At 41.4% G+C, this 24,280-nt stretch overlaps 1 protein-coding gene across 1 annotated transcript in view; it reads left to right on the forward strand.

Annotated features, from left to right (window-relative positions):
• Positions 1-459: 459 nt before the first annotated feature.
• Positions 460-24,280, forward strand: part of LOC143360548 (uncharacterized) — a 125,585-nt gene continuing 101,764 nt past the window's right edge. Inside the window, exons 1-2 of the mRNA XM_076799504.1 lie at positions 460-696; positions 4,025-4,379. Of these exons, the coding sequence (XP_076655619.1) occupies positions 4,161-4,379 (219 nt within the window). The 5' untranslated portion in view covers positions 460-696; positions 4,025-4,160. The remainder of the gene's footprint in view (positions 697-4,024; positions 4,380-24,280) is intronic.

A 24,280-nucleotide genomic window follows, 5' to 3' on the forward strand; every position in this document is an offset into this window, starting at 1 on the left:
AGAATATTTTCAATTTAAGTAACCCACGCAATGGTTAATTTTGATGTAACAATTTTTCGGTCGCCTTGCAAGGGGAAATGGCAACGTTATTAATTGTCTGGATGGTGCTCAAAACGCTCTGAGCAAAAAATATTTTTAATTTAAAAGGTTGTTCTCCGCAGAGGGTTACAGATCATTTGTATATTTTGGTAGCCCACGCAAGGGTTAATTCTGACGCAATCATTTTTCGGTTGCAAGGGAGCAGTCAGGAGCGGTATAGCAAATGTTCTGACCGCGTTTCACGGGGTCCCAGTTTCGCTCATCATTTGTTGTCTGGACGGTGCTTTATTGACAAAAGATCGAGTTTCTGGTGCGGTCCGAGTGGCGGTAATCGCGAAGCTCGATTGAAAAGAGGGGGGTAGCATCTAAAACATGATCGCCAGGTGTCGCTCCGAGCGCACCCGTCGCCATCGATGTTATAAAACCGATCAAAGCCGTACGGAGTTTCCAGGAGGGCGGTCGCGTTAAGCTCGGAACTTTTTTAGACGGACGGGAATCCTTTCGAATAACATACATATATATTCATATATACGCCTATATATTTCTATATGTGTATGGTTCGGTTCGCGCGAGAGCAAACGTACAAAAAATGACGGGACGTCGTGTGATTTGACAGTGAAGGAACATTTGATGGAAAAAGTGCCTCGGTATCCTGTGGTTGGTATTCGGGAATCCTAAGTATCATCACCCTATAGTTCTGTCTTTCTCTCTCTCTCTCTCTCTCTCTCTCTCTCTCTCTCTCTCTCTCTCTCTCTCATTCGGGTTAGTCGCGTCATTTTTCCGGAGCATCAGGTTTCGATTACACCTAACTCGTTCGGCGAATTGATAGATTTTAGGTTTGTGCTTACTCCGCCATGAAGACAGATTCAAACGAGACTATGAGAGAAAAGGCTTCGCAGTGTTCATCGTTGAATGTAACAACCCATTTTCTAGCTGGGAAAAAATTGAGACCGGTGTAGTCTACATGTATACACGGTGACTCGGGCAATAGCCTGCGGACCAGAGGCTCCGCTTCGAAGTTTAAAGGGTCGACGTGTATCGGCCACCCGCTATCATACTAAATCCGTTTACATTATTTTTAGCGGTGGTCCCGATCAAAATCATCGATCCAACCCGACTCCCGACACCTTTCGCTCGAGTCGGGGAGGACGGTTTCAAAGGCTTCCCAAATTGATTTCGGCTGACACATAGGGAAGGCGTGTTCACAGCATTTTGCACGGAGGACACTCGGTTTCCGATGCGAGTTCTACCTCGGGGATGCGAGACACGATATATTTCGGTCGGATGACATTTACGTGTGTGTTCTCCCCGGTGGTGGGAAGGGGCAGGAGGGGGAGTCGCGCGCTTTTCGCGATATTTATTTCGGTATCGTGGCCTTTAATCCGTGGCCGTGCCTCCGGGGCCCTTTCGAGCATTGTTCCCGAGGATTGTGCATTTAACTTGTGGATCTCGGAACACAGAGTTCCGCGGCGGTTCGCACACTTGAGAGGCGCGCAGTGCTCAAACGGGCACGGCCGAATCGATTTTCCCTGGTTCCACTACTGACGATACTACATGCATGATTCCTCGAGGCCCTCGCGGTCACCGGAAACCAATTCTCCCAGTTTCTGCCGACGCCACTGTTTTTCGCGATCTTACACCAGCTTGCTCGTTACACAGCCTGTTTCTTCGGCAACGTCCGAGACCGGCGCGCAGTGGGGCTGTTTCAATAAAATAGGTGGAAATCAGGCCTTTTCGTAAGCTAATACACGATCGAGATAGACTGAGAAGGACGCCGACTTATATCTAATCTCGCTTGTTAAATAAATAACAGTCAGGTGCAAGTCCCTCCCAGTCAGTTTTCAATTTAATAATTTCAATGTCAGAATTAGCTTCTACCACCAAAGCCGTTCTGCTCGTAATTGATAATGTGTGATTAACAGAGACAGAGAATTTTGTCCGGCTTTTTGCGATTCTGGCCCACTGTGCGGCGTGTGAGACCGTCTAAAATTAAACCGGCGGTCCAAAGCGGATGTCATTCGCAGGATGAAACGCGTAGACTGCAACGATGACTCCAGTCATCGAGTGCAAACTGTAGTTGTAATTGATTAGTTCCCGATCGGCATGTGCTTCGCGAAGTCTGCCTCCAACGTGCTCGAGCTAGCTCGTCATTTACCGTTATACCACCCGTATCGCGCGACCAGAAGCCTAAAAATAGCGACTACAACAGAACGAAAGTAATTCCCTTTGGTATTTTTAATGCAATGGCCGTGCCGCCAGTTAGAAGAATGTCCTGTATTTTCTAGACGAGATACTTTATTTGGGATGCCAACGTCATTATTCAGGACGTTTAAATATTTTCTCTCGATACTGCAATGCATAGTTACCGTACGGCCAGTTAGAAGTGTCCAGTATATTCTTTTCACAGAGAATATAATTGATTTGGGAAGCCAATGTCATTATTCCGCAATTAAATCTTTTGTATCGGTATTGTTTTCCGTGTTGTACGAATTATTGGATTTTTAGTACGATTAGCATGCGATGAATAATAAATAAGAAATATTCAGAATATTGTAGTAAGCAGAACCAGGGTTAATAGGGTTAATAGAGTGGCTAAACGGTCGAGTATTTTCTGAATTTTCGTCGATATATCGGCCTCTCGATTCGAATCTTCGATATCGATCTGCGAAGTTCAAGGAGGCTCTTGCCGTGTGACAGTAGTGCGGTTTCGCTAGTAAGTTTTAATACTACGTTCAACTGGAATTAACAGGATTAGTGTTGTACAAAATTGATTCAACATTTTTATCATTCGCTTGTTCTATTTTTGCCAATATATCAGTGATTGATTCTGAATCATCAGTGAAACTAGTTCCATCTATGAAGTTCGAGGGAATTTCGAATATGCTGTGTGACAGTAGTAAAGGTTTAATAACTGATTCAATCAGAGTTTATGAAGTTAGACGAGTAGCTAAATGATTGATCATTTTTGTCAATATGTCAGCGAATCGTATTTCAATCTTTAATGAGATTAGATCGGTCTGTGAAGTTTGATGAGATTCGAAATTGCTGTATGATAGTTGTGCAGTTTGAATAGTAAATTCAACCATGGATAATGGGGATAATAGAGCGGTTAAATTGATAGAATTTTTGTCGTTTAGTTTCGTCGGTGTAGCAGTCGATCGATGCTAATCTTCGAGGAGGTTAGATCGTCTTGCGAAGTTTGATGAGACTCGAGATTGTTGTACGAGAGTAATGGAGTTCGAATAGTGAAATTTATTCAGAGTTAACGGAATGAATATAGTAGCTAAGCGAGTAGTATGTTTACGTTCGATTTTCATCGATATATCGAAGAATCATGTATGGCAGTACATAATCAGCTAGGGTTAACAGATTGTAGATTAGCTAAGCGAGTAACATTTTTATCATTCGATTTTCGAAGTCGATATACCAGCGAATCGATTCAAATGTTCGATAAGGTCAAATCGGCTAACGCAGTTTGGATAAACTCGAATTTACTGTACGACAGTAGGGTCAAAATCCAGCTAGAGTTGATGGAGCGAATAAAGTAGCAAAGCGAGCAGTATTTTTATGTTCGATTATTATCGATACTTGAGTGAATCGATACGAATCTTCGGTGGGGCTAGTTGAACCTGCGAAGTTTAACTAGTCCCACGTTTACTGTATAACCATAGCGCGGAAATTCGATTAGAGGTAACGGAGTGAATAGAGTAGCTAATCGAGTATCATTTTATCGTTCGATTCTTGTCGATATCGATTCGAATCTCCAACGAACCCTGGACCGAGCCGCAAAGTGTCGAGGACAAGTGGTGCAGAGTCAGTTTGTAGAATAAGGTCGTAGATGGGGTTGGTCCTTGGAACGAGGAGGAAGTTATTCTTTCTGTGGTCGAAGCATCGATATTAGAAATTGGACAGAGAGTCGACTCGGTAATCCCGTCGATTGACCCGTTTTCTGCTGATCGACGAATTCGTCATCTCGTTCGAGCAGATATCCGGATTCTGGCCAGCGGACCGACATTGGTGATCAGTGAACGGAAGGAGGAGAGGAAGCGAAGGGGGCGCGGAACGCGAAAGGGTGAAAAGAAGAGGGAAGAAGAGAGGAGGGTGGTAGCCGAGAAGAAGCGATGACGGGCGAGGAAGGAAAATACGGGGGTGGTACCGGCGGGGTTGCCGGTGGTGGCAACACCAACACCAACGTCGCCGACAACGCGAACAATCTTAACGCCAATGTGCACGCGAATGTTAATGCCAACATAAATGTCAGCCAGCAGAATGGAGGACCGGAAAAAGCGCCTGTCGTCGGCGGTACCAACGTGGAGACGCTGCCGCGCTCTGGCAGACAGGTAAATTTGTCTGACTACCGATTTTCTTCAGCAGCCTGATGTAGTCAAAATTTTCAGAATTCATTCTAACCAGTCTTGAACCAGTCTTTTTGAAATTTTAGGTCTACTTTGCCACACTAGTGAAGTATTTCAATATTATATTTTTTGCAATGGACGAATTTTAGGAATTTATTGTAACCAACCGCTTGACCCAGTCTTCTGGACATTTTAGGACCGTTTTGTCACACTGAATTTCTCTGAAGAATATTTTCGAAGGGTTTTGCTGTCGATTTATGAACAACAGATCGATTGTCCCGACCTACTACATCAGGCTGCCGCACTAACATTTCAGAACGTGTTGGAGCTATTATTGTCACATTGAGAAGCAATGGTACCAGTTGCTTCAATTTTATGCTTAGTTTTACATACAGACGAGGAATTCTGCAAAATTGATTTGCAGAAAATGGATTACGATTTTTAGAACTTTTGCTTCTATGTAGTTAATGAATTATGAGGTGCGAAATTTTGAATTTTTGTTAGGATAGCAAGGGATGAATTTAACCCCACGAGTGATCGTCGAGAATGTAGAAAACGGTCCCAAAAATAGTCTACCTTCTCCGTTCGCATGACGGAAAATTAGCCCATTTCCTCAAGGGAGTGTAAATGAGGTAAACAGTAAAGGATACCATAGATCACACAGAAGGTTCCCTCACACACCGTTAATTTCCAGGTCCTGAGCTAACGCTGGCGGCCTACCCAAATTGAATGAAGTACCAAAAATTTTTGTATAATTCATTTTTTCTTAAGTTTCTGATTTAAATGGTTCGTATTTTGTTGCTGCAGCCCACAAAGCCCACGCCTAGGTCCGCCGCTGGCCCCGCCGCTCAGGATTCAGAGATGTCATTTTTAAAGTCCACAGAAACCCACGGAAATTTTGACTTACGGCAAACGGCCGGTCGCGCAACGATGAATAATTCATGAGCACACGAAATATTCCTCGGTGTCCAGAATCCGTCCGATTGGAATTACGAAAGGTCCGTGTGTCCCGTTGTTGTGCCCGAAGGTTGACACGGCGCGCAGTGTATTTATTACACGCGTTAATCACGTGTATCTTGTTTTCCTGCTGTTTTAACGGCACATCGTCGCGGTTTCGTATTACATAACGGCCCCGGTACGCCAAGGGAGACGGACAGGCATCTTCCTTTAGTTTGCCTCGCGAAAGAGAGATTAGAAAAGCGGGGGTTTTTGATGAAACGCGGTAATTTAATATCCGTGAAAGGGGGAAAGACGACTCGGGGAGACGTGTATCTGGTTTGCCACCGGTGCGGTGCACACTATACTGTACCCCCTTACGTTTCTCTTTTTACGAGAATTAAATTGGTTAGCTCATAATTTTGTTCACCGGTATAGGCGCACTCGCGGCGCATCTAACTGCAGTGACAATCGATGGATACCGATTCGCGGTGCAGTAACAGTAACAGGACTCGCATACGCAGGTCCTAATAGTATATTCGCTCGTCCATCCGTGACAATTTCATGCCGTGACTCGTAATTCAAACCGAACCACCATGCAGCATACTCTCCATCCGTGCATAATGCTCTACTTTCAGAAGTGCACTAATGCGAGCCTCGTTTATACACTTCACAGGCAGATAACTGGTCGGGATTACTTTTCACTGATCCCCGCGTCCTCTAAATCAATGAATCGGATTTTTTGGTTCGCTTGTTTATTACCATGTCCTAATTGGAGATCGCGTGTGCAGCATAATCTTCGTGTAACGGTTTAATCTCGATGTAAATGCTCTTGCAGTTGCGAACTCCTAGCCGAATGCAGAAAAATAGATTAACCGATTCGTCAGGTTTCTTTTTTGTTTGAATTTGTTTATTACGTGCGGGATTTACCCTGTATGATTAACGTGCTTACAGCTCGTATATTGGTCATTAGGATTTTAAGTAGCGAGCTAAGTCACGCGTCGTTGAAGACAACAAATACCTACTATAAATATAATTTAATCAACCTGAAAGGATAATCGAAAGCGATTCGAAGGATCACTCTTCTACTCTGCAAGCTTATTTATTGTTATTAGGCCATATGCGTTGCAAATAAAACGTGAACGTTACCCGTTTCTTTATAGTCGTCGCGTTATCTTAGACGATTTAGTATAATGTTGAAATTGTTACCGCGTGAAATACGTAGGAACCAGTTGGGATGCATCGAGAGTCACCTAACCAGTTTGAGGCAGCTTTTCTTTTCCTGATTACGGAATACGTTCCACAGAGATTTCGTAATTTTTGGGACAGCTTTTGTACAGTTTTCACTATTCGAGAGTTGCTCAAGCTCTTACAAAGTTCTGACAAACAAGAAGAAAATGCAAGATAATGAAGATAATTTTTCTAAATGGTCAAAAACTCAAATCAATTTTTATTTTATTGTAGGATTTGTAGGGAATCCTCAGAAAAATTGCCACCAAAATCCCCACAATTTTGAAACAAATGGGCGTTCCATTTAGAAAAATATTAATTACCCGATGCATATTTGTTAGGGTGAAAATATGGAAAATATTTTATAGCCAGGGACTGTTTTCCCCGGATTTCCTAAATTTCAGCCATTAATCACTAGCGTCAGCGTGTTTAGCATGCCTCTTATTGTTCCATTAGTAGGAGTTGCATCAACATTTCGCTTTATTTTTAGTGCCGCGTCACTCATTCTGTTGTCCCGTTCTCTACGCTAGCAATATCGACGATGAACTCGACATCGGAATTAATATAGTTATTTCGAACATACTATTGTACGAAGGTCGCAAAAGGACTCGGAAAAATGAATTATTCATGACGCCGAGCTTACGCTAATGCCCACACAAATCGTTGCATGTGTGTTCGATATTTTATGGTTCCCTTGTCTACCTAGCAGCCTCCATTGAGACCGTTGCAGAACATTTCATACGGTTACCTTGCTATTGAATGATTCTTCAGGCTCAAAGGTCATGGCTAATCTGGTACGTGAGTCGTAAAAGTGGCCGAGCTATTACATCTGTTGATTCAAGTCCTTAAATTTCATTGTATTTGTAATTCTATTTTCTAAATAGCTATTTAATAACACATCTGTTTTACTATTGCATGCTCCACTGCACTCGCAAACTTATATTTTCAAATCCTTAAGGTGTTTGATAGTAGGTCTATTTTCTTATTTTATGGTTCTATTGCATTTGTAATTTTATTGTTTAACCCGTTAAGGCATATGACAGTAAATTAATTTTATTATCAATTTTACCTTCCAGTGAATTAGTAATTTTATTTTTCAAACTGGTGAGGTATTTAGCAGCACATCTGTTTGAATTTTAAATTGTTAAGGTATTTATTGGCACGTTTATTATTTCACGCTCCAGTGAATTTGTAATTTTACTCGTTGATGTCCAAGCGTGTGTTCTTCAAATTTTTGTTTGTTGATGTTCCGAGTGTCTTTTTAAATTTTACACCACATTTTCCATTCTCCAAATTTTTCACCAAATTTTGCACGAACCGTGGGATATATTTATTGGCACTACCACAGGGTAGTAAGATGCACACAGAACTGCATCGACATTCGTTATTCGCAGTTTGATAAGTGTACATTACAATATATTCCCGTCGTTCACACGGAGTCAAGGTGTATTTTCAGAAAAAAGTTGTTGCTTACGAATACGCAAAAGAAACAGATTGTGGATACTTGCCAAATGTTCGTCCCGGCTCTCCGAGTTGCGGATATTTACATTGATACTTGAAAACAATGCTAAATTCTCGATACTGTACTTTGTTTTCAAGGTTGTTCCACCGTCGATGTTGTCTGATGTTTTGCTGTATAAATAAAATCCTGCGGTTTATCGCACCCGAAGATGTTATTAATAAGCGTGGCTATACGAGAAAAAATATCTATAGTCTGCTTATATTATTAACAGAGTCTTTAAAGCGGAAAGCGTAGGATCAGCGAAGTGTAAGTGAACTAACGCGTACTAATGTTTAATTCGTATTTTGTTTGCGTAATAAATTGCTGTGCTGCTGTAGCGAGCATTCTGAATGTATTATCTGCTAGTGGCATACTATTTGTACAATTTAACATAATTTAATATTAATTCTGCTATCTTTATCTGCGGGAGCTCGAACTTTAAAATCTAACATTAAAGAGAGATAATTTAAACATCTTAGTTTTTATCCAGTTCTCTGCGTAAACTGTGCTTGAAATTTCAAACTAAATAAAATATTTTGTTATTTGCTAATTTAAAAAAAAAACAAATATTTTCTCTAAATTTTAACAATATATCGACACACTCAAATTCCTCGCGACTTTTTACTGTTTCCAAATTTTTTCAAATTTGCAAGATCGCGAGTCCTGAGTCTAAGCGTTGGTTTAACAAATTTGTTTTTACGTTTGACAAGTCGCGGACGAACTATACCAGTAAGAATTCTCCGTACAGCTAAACAGTTCTGCATAGTTGTCACTTACTTTGATTACCGTACCGTTTAGCATCTCTGATTTGTCCCAACGTGTGTCATCGTTTATCTGCTCGGCATGCACACTTTCGGCTCACGTAAGATTACGTCACGACCACATCGGAATGGACCTTGTAAACGGATCCTCGTAAATGGGCCTTGATTCGTGCCACGAGACCATGGTTGTCCTCTCGTGTCGCTTTTGGAACGGTCCTCTGCAGACGTGTCTGAAAAGAAAAGCGAAATCGGAGCGGCTACCTTTTTCGGAAGCAACGGGAACGATTGCATCGAAATCCTATAAGCAATAATATATTAAACAATTATATCCATTTACATACGTACTTATCTTCATCGATTCTAAAAGCACAGGAAATTATTCCTGCATCTCAACTCTCTTTGTCAGGTGAAAAAAGAAAACTGCAATTTAGTAGTGGAAACCTATGCATACTTGCATTGTAATTAGAAGAACCTGTATCAGGCTAATTAAAATTATCTACATACCGTTACAAAGATGAGTTCCAGTGGAATGATTCTGTATGGCACACTTTATACAACTTTTTACAGATGAAGGTACGAAAACTAAAATTTAGTAGCATGCCACGTAATTTAAAATTTATTAGTACTGCACAGGACTATTAGGACACAACCCGAAAAATTGCCACGCAATTGCCACGAGTGGAGTCTTAACCCTCAGACTCCTAGGCCGAGTCATTTCTGACCCATGCCGATTTCAGTTTTCTTTCGATATAAGGCGATGGCTCGGGACCGTATTTCGGATTGAAGAAGAAGAGGGGATAGCGATACAGTCTTTCCTCGATATATGTCGCAAGTACCTAGCAGATAAAAGTCACAGAACTATCCCCACTACCGCGGGGTATACCCCGTGAGGGGCCCCTCCTCGGCGTCTGAGGTCTCGAGATTCATGACCCTTCACGGTTGTATACCCCGCGGTAGTGGGGATAATTCCGCGACGTTTATCGTCCAGGCCTCGGCGACATATACAGAGAAATCAGTGTATATCGAGAGAACACTGTATTTAAATTTCGAAAAAGAAATCGTCGTCTTAGGGTACGGGTCAGAAATGACCCCCATAGCGTACCGGAGAGTTAATATGAATCTGAACGGATGCAATACATAACATTGTCGTCGCTCCCTTCGTCGGAGCGATTGAAAACGTGTGCGAATGAATGCATGCTTGCCCCTTGCTCGTTATCGAATGAATTTCGTGCCGCTTGACATTCAATTTTGCTTCGCCGAAGGATAAAGAGCGTAATGGCCATGCAGCCATTAACCACGGCGAATGTAGGTCATTGATGTTTTATTTCGTGTGCGTCATGTAATTATGTCTCGTTGCTTCTGATACATCCAGGCGCCGTGAAAGCTGTAACAGAGCGTGCCTTTCGCGTAGGTGCGCGCGTTACATCAAATCATTTCGTAACTTTTTATTCGTCAGCGTCACCGATCGATTCCCACATTCCCTTTTCGATTACAAAACGATTGTTTAACGGTTTAACTGGGATCCGAGCTGCCCACGAATTATTACGATCCTCCGAGGCTTCCTAATTAATTAGCTTCGATTCGTGACATACTTTAGCTACCCTCTCGTGACCTAGGTTGAATACGGTCAGATACTCCATTTTGTTTTATTAACAATTGCTTTATTTATGCCATATTTGCTCCGTAACAGGCATAATTACAGCGTGTATAATAATAATAATTTTAGTCGTTAATTTTGCAAACCAAATGTGAAGAGAAAATTAAGGAAAAGGAAACTATAAAAATCTATGAAAGCCCACGGTATTTCACAACTGTTCTAAATAAATAATTGAATGATACTGTTGCGAATTTTGCAACGAAGGTTGCTCATATCATTTGGAACTGATTAAATTTTATAACGGACAGTAAACAAATTTTTTGTTCGCCTTGACATCGATAAAATAATGTACGAACATTCAAATTTGTATGATAATCGCTTCGCCAGTGCATCGTAATCTTAAAATTTTTTATGAATGACCTCATTCGCGTATTGTCTCCTGATACGTGAAGTCATGAACACGAACGCATAAGGATGAGTCGGAGGGACGCATCTGATTGCTTACAATGCGACACTATGCCGACCATAAGCCCACACTCGTCGCGAGTACATACGTTTTTTATGTTACCTCTCATCCGGTTCTTAAAACTGATTAGGAAACATGCAGCGTAATTGGTGTGATCATCCTGGAAGGAGCAGGGTTCACAGTACGCGTACGTTTGATCAACTTTTCTCTGAAATTCAGGTTCCGTGAAATTCATTGTATTCCTTCGTGTAAAAGATTTAATCGCTCCGCCTTGTAATAAGAGAAATTATAATAAGAGTAACTATAACAAGAGCAATTATAATAAGAGAAATTCTTTATACAAAGGAAGTAGACAAAATGGGAACCGTGCACATGCTTCTAAACTAACATCCAAGTAAGATCATTAGAGTGATAATGGCGCGAGTGGCCTGGATGTTCTGATTAAATGATACTTCTGAAAGTTATTATTTTTGCTATTAAATTCAATGTAAATAAATTTATTCCATTGAAATATTAATTCTTCAGCTACTGGGAAAAAGTCTTTCATCCTCCAGAACCTATTAAAAGAAGGTTAATTATTTCTGTTTAAAAATCTAAAAAGAAACTGTTACATTGCATTAGTCAAGACAATTTTTTGGTTTATGAATATAATTGCTACTGAAGAATTTTCTAGATTAGAGTCCACGAAGAATCGATCTAGCTACAAAAATTAATTTCATTGTAATTTGTAGAATTGTTGTTGACATTGCATGTTCCGTCTCGCCGGCTAAATGACTTCGATTTTATTAGGTTCTCCAGGGCTATGGTGTGGTAGTGAGCACTCTTGCAAACAGCGTACGCTCCAAAGCTAAAGATACCCTAGAAATTGCATCTGACGGTTACATCATAAGCCTAATCGAGAGAGGCTATCATTCAGCTTCTATTTCTCAAGTATCCTCGTCGTGTAAACTCGAAAACGTAAGATACAGGTTCCAGAGGCGAGCTAATAAACACGGCAATTATGTCTATCGATTCCCCGCATGCGCATGGATCACTCCGCGGCGTGTTAATGACGCACGATCATCGCATTCCGATGCATGAAACCGGCGTATGCACGCTGCGTAATGGACAACAATGTTCCGTACGTGTCTCCGTAATCTTGACACATATCTCTGTTCGCTATACAGGAAGGTAATGGCGGTAAAGAGGTGGTAGTGCCCTCCATATTGGTATTCCTAAAATGTTGAATTTTTGCTTAAAAAGTAGCCAAACTAACGAGGTTACAAAAATAATTTCATTGGATTTAACATGTGGGAAATAAGTCATTTTTGCACCTCTGACAAAAGTAAGATATGGCTTCCTAATCCTAAAAACTCTTTTCCGTAACATTTGACATCGACAAGTGAGTCCCCTAAACAATATGCACTTATAATATTGAAATATAAATTATTTTATTCGTCCAGATCGTATTTGTACCCCCATCGTTATGGGGGTACCGCAAATTATGCAATGTTACCCCTTTGCACTCGCAGCCGTTTTAGCTCTAAAACGAAACATGTGTTCCGATGTAGAATATTTCCCTTTTATATATATTTTATCATACTATACATACGAAAATGGTGCAATATACTCGTAGAGTACTGAAATGTTTAGTACTTTATTGAATACAAGCAAATTTAATAATGTAAAAAATATTTTGAATAATGATACAATTTTTAGTGGCGCCTTACAGTCGCCATTCGAGTGCTGAGGGTTAATTCGCAAGAGTAAATTTGTTTCCCTGCAAATAAATTCAGTAGACGCACTTCGTTCTGCGCTGAACGTCTTCGTTGCAATATCAAAAATGACCCGTTCCCCTACTACCGCCGGTTAATTTCGAGCATGTTCGTTTTCCGTTCTCCGATTGTCGCGAGATAATCGACCTGTCCGGTAGAACGCGTTTCCCATGGCGGCCAGGAAGTCAACGATGCGAAGGGGACGACGTCCCTGAACTGTGTACAAGTTCTCAGCTAAGGACTGACCATCTTGAAGCGGGTTCGGAATAAATCATTTTTCATATCCATTTAGCCGACGGCGTTTCGGGAGGGTAAATATTCTTGCGGTTTGAAGAGGCTATCTTTATGGCACCCCAGCTGCCTGAACCTGTTATAAGGGTGCAATTTATCTGACTTCTTCATCCCTGATGGCGGCTTGCACCCTACCGCTTCCGCGGGGGCTTAAGATGAAGGCTTCAGGTCCTGGAGCACTCGAAACGATCGTAATTGCGTGAAATCCTTCGGGGCGTGTCCTCCTGCCGGTGTCGGAGAGTTATGTTGTTAATCTAGATATTTTTCAAATGGAAAATACAAAAACTTTCGAAGACAAATTGTCTCGATGGTGCTAGACAATTATAACGCTAATTGAACTTTTCTCCGACAACACGCGGAAAGTTTTAATTTGCCAGACAATTTAATGGTTAATTTACTTATTCTTCAACAAGAAGATGCAGAAAGTCCTAAAGACAAATTCAGTCAAGGAATAATTAAATTGATTTTAATAATCAATGCTGGCTGGTAAATGGTTTCCATAATTATAGGTCAAATGTGTTATATTGTTGCAAAGAACCAGATAAATAGGTGACCATTATTAAATTGGCATAGCGTGCTGCTGTCGCATGACATCGCCGGACCTCATGTTTCTCTAACTAACAGTCGACAAGCATGCGTTGGAGTATGAAGTCTTTCCTGACCCGCAATGTTAGCCTAATGTGTCATTAACCAGTCACCATGCTTTCAAACATAGCACAACTTTTAACTGTGAAAAATTGATCGACAAAACAACAGTCGGCGATCCTTTCAAGATTATTAATTCTGAAAAATACAGAGCTCCAGGGAAGAAAGAAAAATGCATTCCACTACAATCAATACTACCCTTGTACCACCACCAACGTCCTACAATTATTGAAGGAAGAAACGAACTTTTATTCTAATAACTCGAAACTGATACAGAACAATTTTTATTCTGCATTAACTAAACGGCGAATTTACTCGAACAAAATCCTAGATACGCGACTTCAAGGCACCGCTTCAAATAAATCAATTTCCGGAACAGGCCTGGAACGGAGGGGTTGGAGCACTTAGGGTGCGTTTCCGGGAGTGGCACTCCGAATGGCAAATACAAGGACTCGGTACCCTTTACTTACGGGACCCCATGACGAGCCATCCGTGAGCCCGGCAACGAAAGACGCGCAAAACCGCAGAAACGACTCGCAAAGAGGACACGCGAACGCGCGCGCGCGGGTGTCTCGCTCGTTAAATTAGTCGGGGCCGTTCGTTTATCCACCGGTGTATACCTAATCGGATTCACGGAGTGGCATGAAGGCGGCGTTTTTCGTTTTCTGTTTGCCGATTCCCAGCCGCGCGGAACTGGGTTGCGAAACCGCATAAAGGGACGCGTGGACGCAGGCGCGCACGCGATGCCGATGGTCCGCATGCGAACTTATTGCGAACCTCCTTTCGTGGGGTGCGAAGGTGGACTGAAAATAAATGCTCCCGCCTCGGACAAGTTATGGCAACAGAGCCCGAGCCTGGCCAGGAGGACACGTAAAGCTCCGTTTACACTCGACGAACATTGCTGCACGCACGTGCGTCCACGTGGTCCCGACTGGACCGGAACCGTTCCCATTCCACCGCCATGTTTAATTCATCCTCCCCAGGGAATTCGAAAAAGTCCCACGGAGCTGGGAACACCTTTTCCCCGTGATTCGAGGTACCATAGCGGGACACTTCAATCTGTAGAAATTCGCAAATCCTTGTTTAATCTCCTAGATGCTATTTATACAACAGGACTGCGCTATTGTGAGGATCTTACACGGGAGAGCACAATTATAACTATATCTCTGTGGTATAGTATCGAAACGTGCGTGTCCAAAACGCTTAAAATCGCATAACTTTCGGACCAGTGAATTCCTGACATTAAAACTGGGATTTTTGGAATTTTATCGCCAGAATCTGTAGGATTGCATGAATAAAATTGAAAAATTTCTGGTTTCCTGAGGCGAAGTTTAACCGACCTAAATGACCAGTGGATTTTGCTCCAGTGAAGAATTACAAAAGCATTAGAAGAATTAATATATCATACATATTAGGAAGGGAAATTAATTTTTATTTTGATTTCCATGCTGAATTCTTGTTACCTTGTACGAGGTATTGATATTTGCAAGTTGCACATACACATTTCGTAATACTGTAGATAATGCTATCCGTGACGCGCATAGTACGAACTTTTCGTACCGCGTTCCCGTTCCACCGTCATGTTTAATTCATCTTCGCACTTCGGACTTGAAAGAAGTCCCCGAAGCTAGGAACACCTTTCTCACTTCTCCGGAAAGGTATTATCTATTTTCCCGTACGTGCTTGCAAGCCACATAAATTTATTCATAGAAAGCTATTACATTTGTTCGTTCACGCTGTGTCAGGCGATTTGGAAATTATTTAAAGAATTTGAAAATATATTCGGATTATTTGTTACAGATTATCGAGATCAGACGATTCTTATTTCGCAATAAAAATCCGCTGGATGGACGGCTGTGATTTGAAAGAGTAGATTAAAAGAATTTGGCGCTGTCGATATATTTTTTTAATAAACCAACAAAAAAGCGGGAAACGAGCTCTTGTTTGCAGAGAAATCCTCGGTCGAATTATTACACTGCTTCAAAAACCACCCTTACACCAGCGAAATTTTGATTTTGCACAAAGATCCGCGGTCTAACGATTGCGGGGTAAGCGGGAGGATTCGAAAATCGTTTGAGAGCAGCTCCCCACGAGTGTCTCGCCTCTGCCAGCCCTCGAGACTAAATTAAATGACGCTGGGGTGTCATGAACCCTAGTTTAGCGGCGGCAGTGTCGGCAGAAAGGGTGACAGTCGGGTTACCGGGTCGGACAAACGCGACAGAGAAAGAAGAAACGAAAGGAGGAAGTATTGAGTGGCGAGAAGAAAAAGAGAGAAAAAGAAAAACGACCGGGAGAGACCCCCTTAACCGGTCGCTGCACCACTTTTTGATCATGCGGTTTAGGGTTGTGTGCGGCGAATGATCGCGAACAGTGTCACGCTCCATCGGAGCCGGCTCTATTAAACGGCTACTTGAAGAAGACAGCGTATCGGGGCCGGCACGATTTAATAATTAAATTAGTCCATGCTCATGACACATCGCAGCTGATTGTCCGACACGAACACGCTACCCACCTACGGAGCCTTTAATCGCCCAAGTATTTCATCGCCGAAAGAAAAAAAGAATCCAAATTGACGAGGAATTTCTTCCGACCGGGCTCTTCATGGTAGAAACGAGATCATGCCTCTGCGAATATTTTTTTCTTCAATTTTTGTTCCCTGACAATTCCCCGCCGTTTTAGCTAGAATTATTATTTTAACCGAGAACTAACAGATTTTTTATTTTGGAAGAGAAAAAGAAAGTTACGGCTCAGTAATTATTGTTGATTAAATGGCGAATTTAATTGAACGGAATGCAAGATGTATGACAGGGAAAATTACTTACCGAAACAGAACCTTTTCATATTTTGAAAATGTTACAACAAATATAGTTCATAGATCAAGAGACCTTGCTCTATAAACATTGCAAAATTCTTTCCGATGCGGAAAAATTCAACAGCACAAGGATGTGCAATTGACGGGATATTTGTTAGCAAAGAAAAAAGTCAGTCGACACAGCATTAAAAAATTAAATAGATTCGATTTATCTAATTATAAGAACGCATCGCCCGGAGGGAAAAGTATGAGTAAAAGTGTGAGAAAGTTAACTATCCCGAACTTGTTTCAAACAAACATGGTACCGAAAGAGAAATTGTTCCGCCGACTTTTTCCATACATTTCAGAAGCACATATTTAAAAGATTCTTTCCACTTACTATATCAGTCGGCTCTTTAAGTTCTCGACGTAGAATACGCGAATTCAATTGGGATTCTTTTTTTTTTGTGGTCGAACTATCAAATTTATCGCAACATAAAGAAAATGTAACCTGTTCGGAAAGGATACGGATCCTGGCTGAAATGCAGCTCGTGAAAGTTGTGCTAAATTTCTGGGACATTTGTGCAATTCCATGTTATTTTCGATATACGGAGAAATTTATTAACGTCGAAACATCGATAATGAAAATTTCTATATTTCGCAATTCAATATTTTCGGGAATTTACAAAGCTTCGAATTTTTACTCGGGAGTTTTCCATTACGGTGGGTGATCTAATCAATTAATTTTTATTGTCGTATTTTCGTTGTCGACAGTTTAATTTATAAAAAGTAATATTTTTACTATTCGAAGATATTATTTTTGATAGAGAAGACATAGGGAAGACACAGCGTTTCCAAATGCACATTTGCAATAAACACCAATTCCTCACAAAAAAATTGTATCTAGGTAAATTTCAATTGAAAAATTGATTAATGCAAAATTCATCAACTTATGCTAGCAGTTTCTGCCAATAATTTGATCATCCCCTGCGTCTAGTGGACATGCTTGTCGCGAAATGGCAAAGATTACTGGAGCAGCGATTTTTCCGCAAGACAATGGCAGTCAGCGGCGCGTTTCAGCTCGCAATGGCTCGTCCCGCGAGTGACATTTAATTAAATAGAATGTCGCCTGGCCGAGCGCATTTGTTTATTCTACAAAGCGTAGTTTTTCGCCGGCGCGGTTAATGGTGCAGAAATTACGACATCGGTGGATATCTTTTCAGAGTCGCGTGATTGATCGCGGTAACGTGGCTTTCAGTATCTTCATTGAACGTTTACCAACAATTTGTCAATGGCAGGCATCACCGCCTATTCGTCAATGGCAGGTTGAATGCAGCCGGTTCGGAGATAAAAGACTGCCACGGAGAAAACAAAGAGAAAACAGTTTTGATAGAATCCATCATAGTCGCTCCAGTTCCTCGTTTCGCGTTTCAGAGAGCAAATGTGCTCGAAACCTTCGAAATCATTCCAGCTCATTTTCCTTTCCATCAGCGCGTTACTATGTGCTCCTTTAATAAAAAATTTTAATAAACATTGCGCGAGTGGTAAAACATAGAAACTTGCGTTGTTAATTATATTAGCGGACCTTTATACGAAATAAATATTTTCTGCAACGATTGCGACAAACAGGACTCACATAAAAAAATTTTGTCTTTCTTCGGTAATTTTGAAAATAATATTTTATTATTCCCTGTTTCGAACGCTTACTAATGTTTGCTGGAAATGTATGAAATCTATAGTTTATTAGATTTCATGATTGTGAAAGTGAGTAGGTGAAATACAACATAGATTATTTTGAATTTTTTAAAACTATTAAGCGAGGAAATCAATTTCTATTTAACTATTCTTGCACTTGATGTGCAGAAAATTTTTATTTTTCGTAGAGATAAGCGGGCTATTAATTTGCAGTGTTCTAAAAGAAAGTAGAAACTGACATTAATGCTAAGGATGAAATGACTATAAAATTTCAATATTTTAATAGTAATGCTAGTAAAGCCAGCGGCTAAATTATACTCTTAGGATTGAAAGAAAGCATCGTTGTGGATTTGTTCGCATTAGTCTGTTCAATAACCTGGATTGATTGGCGTAGGTGAGGTTAGACCTCGCTTAGAGCAATAACCTGCATCGATTATCGAGTAGAAGTTTAGATCGGCTATTTTTCTTCGATCCAATGAGTGTATTTAATGGAGATTATCGAGATAATGCGTTATTAACCCCCGCCATTGGAGCGTGAAGCAAATTTTCAAATCGATAAAATTGAGAAAAAAAAAGAAGTTCAAAGACTGTTTATACTAATTAATTCTTGTCCTGTGGCGTTGCTCCTCCACCGCTTTAAAAATAGAGACGCTTATTCTCACAATTAAACAATGTTGCAATAAAATACAGGCTAGACAAACTGACAATTCTCCACAAAATATTAAACAGAAAATAGAAAAACAATATTTTGAAAGCTCCTCGAACGAGCAAACCAAAAGCACAACTTTCATGCTGCTAATTCTCCTTAGAAATTCAATAAAAATAGGAGAAAAAATATTTTTATAGGGAGCTTCATTTTTGGCAAAAAAAAAACGAAGTTCTGAAGCTCATGAATAGACAAATGCAGAAAACACAATTTAGAAGCTGGTAATTTTCCATATGAATTAATTAAAAATAGAAAAAAAATATTAAGGTAGGGAGCTTTATTTTTGAAAAAAAAAAACGGAAAGCTCATCAAACAGGCGTGTGCTATTAGAAACCAAGTAGAAACAACGAGCCATAGACAGACACGTTAGCCGTTCGTTATCGGTTGTTTATGTGCTTCGCAAACTTGCAATCTAAATTTTTTTTTCCCAGAAACAAAACGCAAAATGTTTTTGTTTACCTTTTGCATATTCGTTCCACGCAAGTCTGCGTAATTGTTCCCGGGAACGAAACCAGTGCAGACGTTCTGAAACACGATATCGATCCGCAGATATCCGTAGCCCGTATAATCCGCTAATCTATTGTTATCTGAGACTCCAAGCTTGTTTATTATATTAGACAACGGAAAGCGGAAACCGCTGGCTACGATTCTCCGATTTCACGAATTTCTCGTGCCGCCTAAAACGTGCATAAATGCCATTGGCAAATCGAGGCTGCCGAGAGAATATTTTTATTAACAGTGACGAAATGTCACAGTGACGTCTTTTCGGCGAAAATTTACCCGGGGGCCGCGAGTTTGCGAGATATTAAAACCGAATCTGACGAGGCATTTTTATTTCAAAAAATGCGAGAGACGGAGTACAAATATTTTCATCTCGCATTCGGACACGTTTCGCGAAGCGGAACGATTAGCAGGCGGGTCCTTCTGCTAGAGATTTTCATTTCCATAGATTTTCACGTGAAAACGAGAAAAATTCATTTTGTCCCACGAAAAGAACCTCGTCACGGAAATTAAATAGAAACACCATTAACGTGACTCATTGCTAATGCTTCCTTGCAATCTCCTGTTTATTTAAAATTTATTTGGCCAACGAGAATGCTGATTACAATGCAACAAGTATTCTAGGTGAACGAGAAATGTTCAAAGGAAAACGTACGAGAGATAGGGGATTCTTTCATTTACTATAGTTGTAGTACCAAACGTAGCAACAATTTGAAAAATATTTGCTGGAAAATGATCATTCCAGTTTTACCAAAATTTCCGTACAGATTCAAAAACGCTCATTTATTCAGATTTCTATCTACTTGTAAGTGGAAGTTTAAGCAGACATGTCTGACCATCAGTCAGCACCAAGGACTATTCTACTTAATCGTTTTCCCGATATCTGGGCCGATAAAACGAACAAAGTTTCGACTTTGAGATCAGCAATTTCTTCTAAAAAAAGTTTCTTTCTAACAAACCGTGACTAATGTAAATTGAAGTTCTTAAATTCTGTAGAGTAGGTTTTTTCGCGCGGCAAAGGTTAATTTCGAGAGAATCGGATTTCTAAGCGGCGCGCGTACTAATTAATGCTTTCGGGGGCATTTATAAATCTAATACCGAAAGGGGCGTTTCTAAAATTATTAATAAAAAACCTCAGACATCCCTCGAATTATTTGACAATAAATCAGTCGGAAAAATGCGACGGGTGACTACTGCGAGTAGGCTTCTTCGGCAAGGGTTAATTTCAGGAGAATCGAATTTCTAAGCGGCGTGCGTACTAATTAATGCTTTCGGGGGCATTTATAAATCTAATACCTAAAGGGGCGTTTCTAAAATTATTAATAAAAAACCTCAGACATCCCTCGAATTATTTGACAATAAATCAGTCGGAAAAATGCGACGGATGACTACTGCGAGTAGGCTTCTTCGGCAAGGGTTAATTTCAGGAGAATCGAATTTCTAAGCGGCGTGCGTACTAATTAACGCTTTCTGTGTTTCTAAATTTAATAAAAAAATCTCACATACTCCTCGAATTATTTGACAATAAACCAGTCGGAAAAATGCGACGGATGACTACTGCGAGTAGGTTTCTCCGGCAAGGGTTAATTTCAGGAGAATCAGATTTCTAAGCGGCGCGCGGTCATTAACGCTATCAGGGGCATTAATTAAGCCACGGGTGTCGATAGCGATTGAGCGATAGACGGACGACGGTGATAAGGGGGTTCGTGGATGTGGAAGGACGTCGAGCGAAGAAGGAGGTAAGCGGAACGACAGGAATAGGGGGCGGTTTGCTGCAATAGCGCTGCCGCGTTCATATCGACCCAAACCTCCAGGCTCCATCTTGCTTGTCCCACATATACCCATGTAACCCGCGGGTATATACGTACATACAAGCGCCTATTACTCGGCCGCGTACATAGAAAACACAGACACCCTGTCCGCCGCCTCTCTGTCCGTGTTTTCCACCTCTTTCGCCTGCTTTTTCTTGCCTTTTATCCCTCGTGGCCCTTTTCTACCTTTCTCTCTCACTCTCTCTCTCTCTCTCTCTCTCTCTCTCTCTCTCTCTCTCTCTCTCTCTCTCTCTTCTCTTTCCAAGTGCCGCCACCAGTTCTCTGTGCTATCCGGGCAAGTGTCTCGTTGCAACCGTCTGGAATCGACATACAATACACCGATTTCTAACGCCAGCCCGTCGTCCGATGACTGCGAATACCAACCGGAATACATTACACTTCCGACTTTCTAGGTGTCTCTTGTGGTGCGCCGAGAAACCTTAGATTCAGGCGAAATCATGTTCCTTTTTTTTCTTACTCGCTGCGATGACGCACCGCGTTCGCGCTCTGTCGCGACGTCGTTGCTTCGACGCTTATGGCAGATACCGGCGGATCGAAATAATGCAGACCGTTCGACGCTCAAATTAATTTTATACTCTTCGCCTCCGCATTCATGTGATGGGCGACGCCATTTTTCGACCGGGCTCGGGAATTTTTATTTGTAGAACCTGCATTATTGCTATCTTCCTGCAAAATGAATACTCTCCTGAGATGCGTTCCTTGCAATAATTTTGATAAATTTAAAATAATTAGACTGCGGATTTTCTGCTAAATTGAATAGATACAGTTTCAAAAAGAGTAGACTGAAAGAATTTGAGATTCTGAGTATATTATTTTCAGATTCGTCGTCTAATTTGATAAAAAATTGTCGAGTCCATTGGAATATAAAATTTGTCATAAATTTTGTCTGATCAGTGTCGAGTCTGAAATTGACGCAGAACGTTTTCTATAAAATTCGCGGGTCGATAGCGAGTCGACGATAATCGAGTGCATCGGAATGCAATATTTATCGCATCGCCCTCGGAGAGAGACAGGCAGGCGTCCGATGATGAAGGAAATGGCTGTTTGCAGCGCCGGGGACTATTATGCAAATCTGTGCGAATGGAAATGGATTGTAAAAATTGCGAGAGCACCGGGGGCGGGGGGGAGAGGCCACCGGAAACGTATTAAAACGAATTGTAACTGGTCGCGGCCGCTTGTGTTCGCCGGCTTTTTTTAACCCTTCGATCGTGTTATGTAACAGGAAGGACGATAACCCGTCAATCGATACTTTTGTTGATACGTTCTGCCGGCGAGTGACAACTAAAAACGGTGCTGGTGTACACACTATTATCCGCGGAGCGACCTAATTGTAAATAAATGCACCCGGAGGCTCCCCTAATGGATACGGCCGCTGTAGATCAGTGGATCGGTAGATCTTTTTTAATCTTCGCAGAATTGAATATTTTTTACTCTGAAGGAAGTTTTCAGTTTTCAGTCCCAAGGCACTGAAATTGCGAATCTAACGATGAAAACGTGGATATTTTTGTTGAACGTAGCTTTTGTTAAAAATTACAGATCGCACAGCAGTGAGAACAAGAAACGCTGGGTGTAAGAGAATATTGTATTTGTAAAATCTGTAACTAGAATAACAGTTCATAGCACTCATAAATCACGCTCTCAGAATTCCCCAGAATGCTTGTTATATTTAGGTTCGTGGAATACACTAGTACATGAGGAACAACAGACTGCTATAGACACTCGTATGAATAAATCTTGGACCCTTCGAGGCCGGTAATATATTATCGTTACAATTTCTATTCTAAATACGTTCAATATTACAAACACATGCTTGCAGGAAGATAAGTAAGACGCAGAAGAAGCTGAAAAACGAAACGTAAAGTAATTTACAGTAAAAAGCACCTGCCAAATAATTTACAGTACTTCTGTGACCCGTTCCGCTTATGTAAGATGTACGAGAAGAAAAAATTGACGTTCCACAAGAATTACAAATAGCAAGACTATACCGCAGCCAAAAGGAAAAAGCCACTGCCACGTACACATGGTGGAACTTCCGCTTTTTGCACCTAAATATGCTGTCTCCGTTGGCATTGCTTCGCAGGAGCCCGAGAGATTCGAACAAAAAAGAAAAAAAAAGCTAGTAATTGGAAGTCCCAGCCAGATCTCCTCAGCATCTCAGTCGAGGCTTAAAGGATTAGTAACTAATTCGCTGTAAAGGGGGATGATTCGGGGGATTACTTTCGAACAGCGAGAGAAAATTTGCGTTAATCCTCAGTGCGGGGCTGGACAGAACGATCTTTCCCTGACAATTACAGAAATTGAAAAACCAAAGGGGGACACACAATATCGGCTAAATAATATTTTCATAAGCACAAATTTTCGAGGATCGAGGCAACAAATATTTATTTAAATCATAATTCTCGTAATCGATGCGGAAGATTTTCCGTGCTCCAACAATCCCAAAAATTGAAAAACCAAAATAGCAATATCAACTAGACGCCGTTCCCAAGAGAATCACCAGTGTCGGCAGATGAGGGGAGGGAGCACGAATCGAGGGGAAAAAGTTACCCCCTCTCTGCCAGTATCGGGATACGCACTACAGGAGACGGAACGCGTCACGTGACCCGGCCACGGGGGAAGCGTGGGGGTAATAGCGCGGTGGAGAGCGAAATTAGAGCAATCCCAAAAATTGAAAAACCAAAACAGCAATATCAACTAGGCGCTGTTCTCAAAAGAATCACCAGTGTCGCCAGATGAGGGGAGGGAGCACGAATCGAGGGGAAAAAGTTCCCCCCTCTCTCTGCCAGTACGCGTCACGTGACCCGGCCACGAGGGAAGCGTGGGGGTAACAGCGCGGTGGAGGGGGAAATCAGAGTGGGGGAACAAGTCTTGATCTGGCGACGCTGTTTCTAGCGCTTCTAGAAGGCAGAGCATAGTCGTTTAAATCTCGTTTGGTCCCGAAGTTAGGGTCACCGAGGCCAAGTGTCCAACGAGTGAACCATCGACCGTGTCATCGATCACGGGATAATTGATCCTGACAGGGTAAACCGGAAACGGAATTTACCAAGACAAATGGCGACGATAATTCTCGCATTCTGACGTGTCCGTATTATGCTCAACCCTTCGTAAGAGTCGCTCGTAAAGACTCGCAACCGGCCGATATAATGATTAATGCAACACTTTACCTTGATACCCTCCGCT

The sequence above is a fragment of the Halictus rubicundus genome, chromosome 13 (assembly GCF_050948215.1).
Source record: "Halictus rubicundus isolate RS-2024b chromosome 13, iyHalRubi1_principal, whole genome shotgun sequence".
NCBI lineage: Eukaryota > Metazoa > Arthropoda > Insecta > Hymenoptera > Halictidae > Halictus > Halictus rubicundus.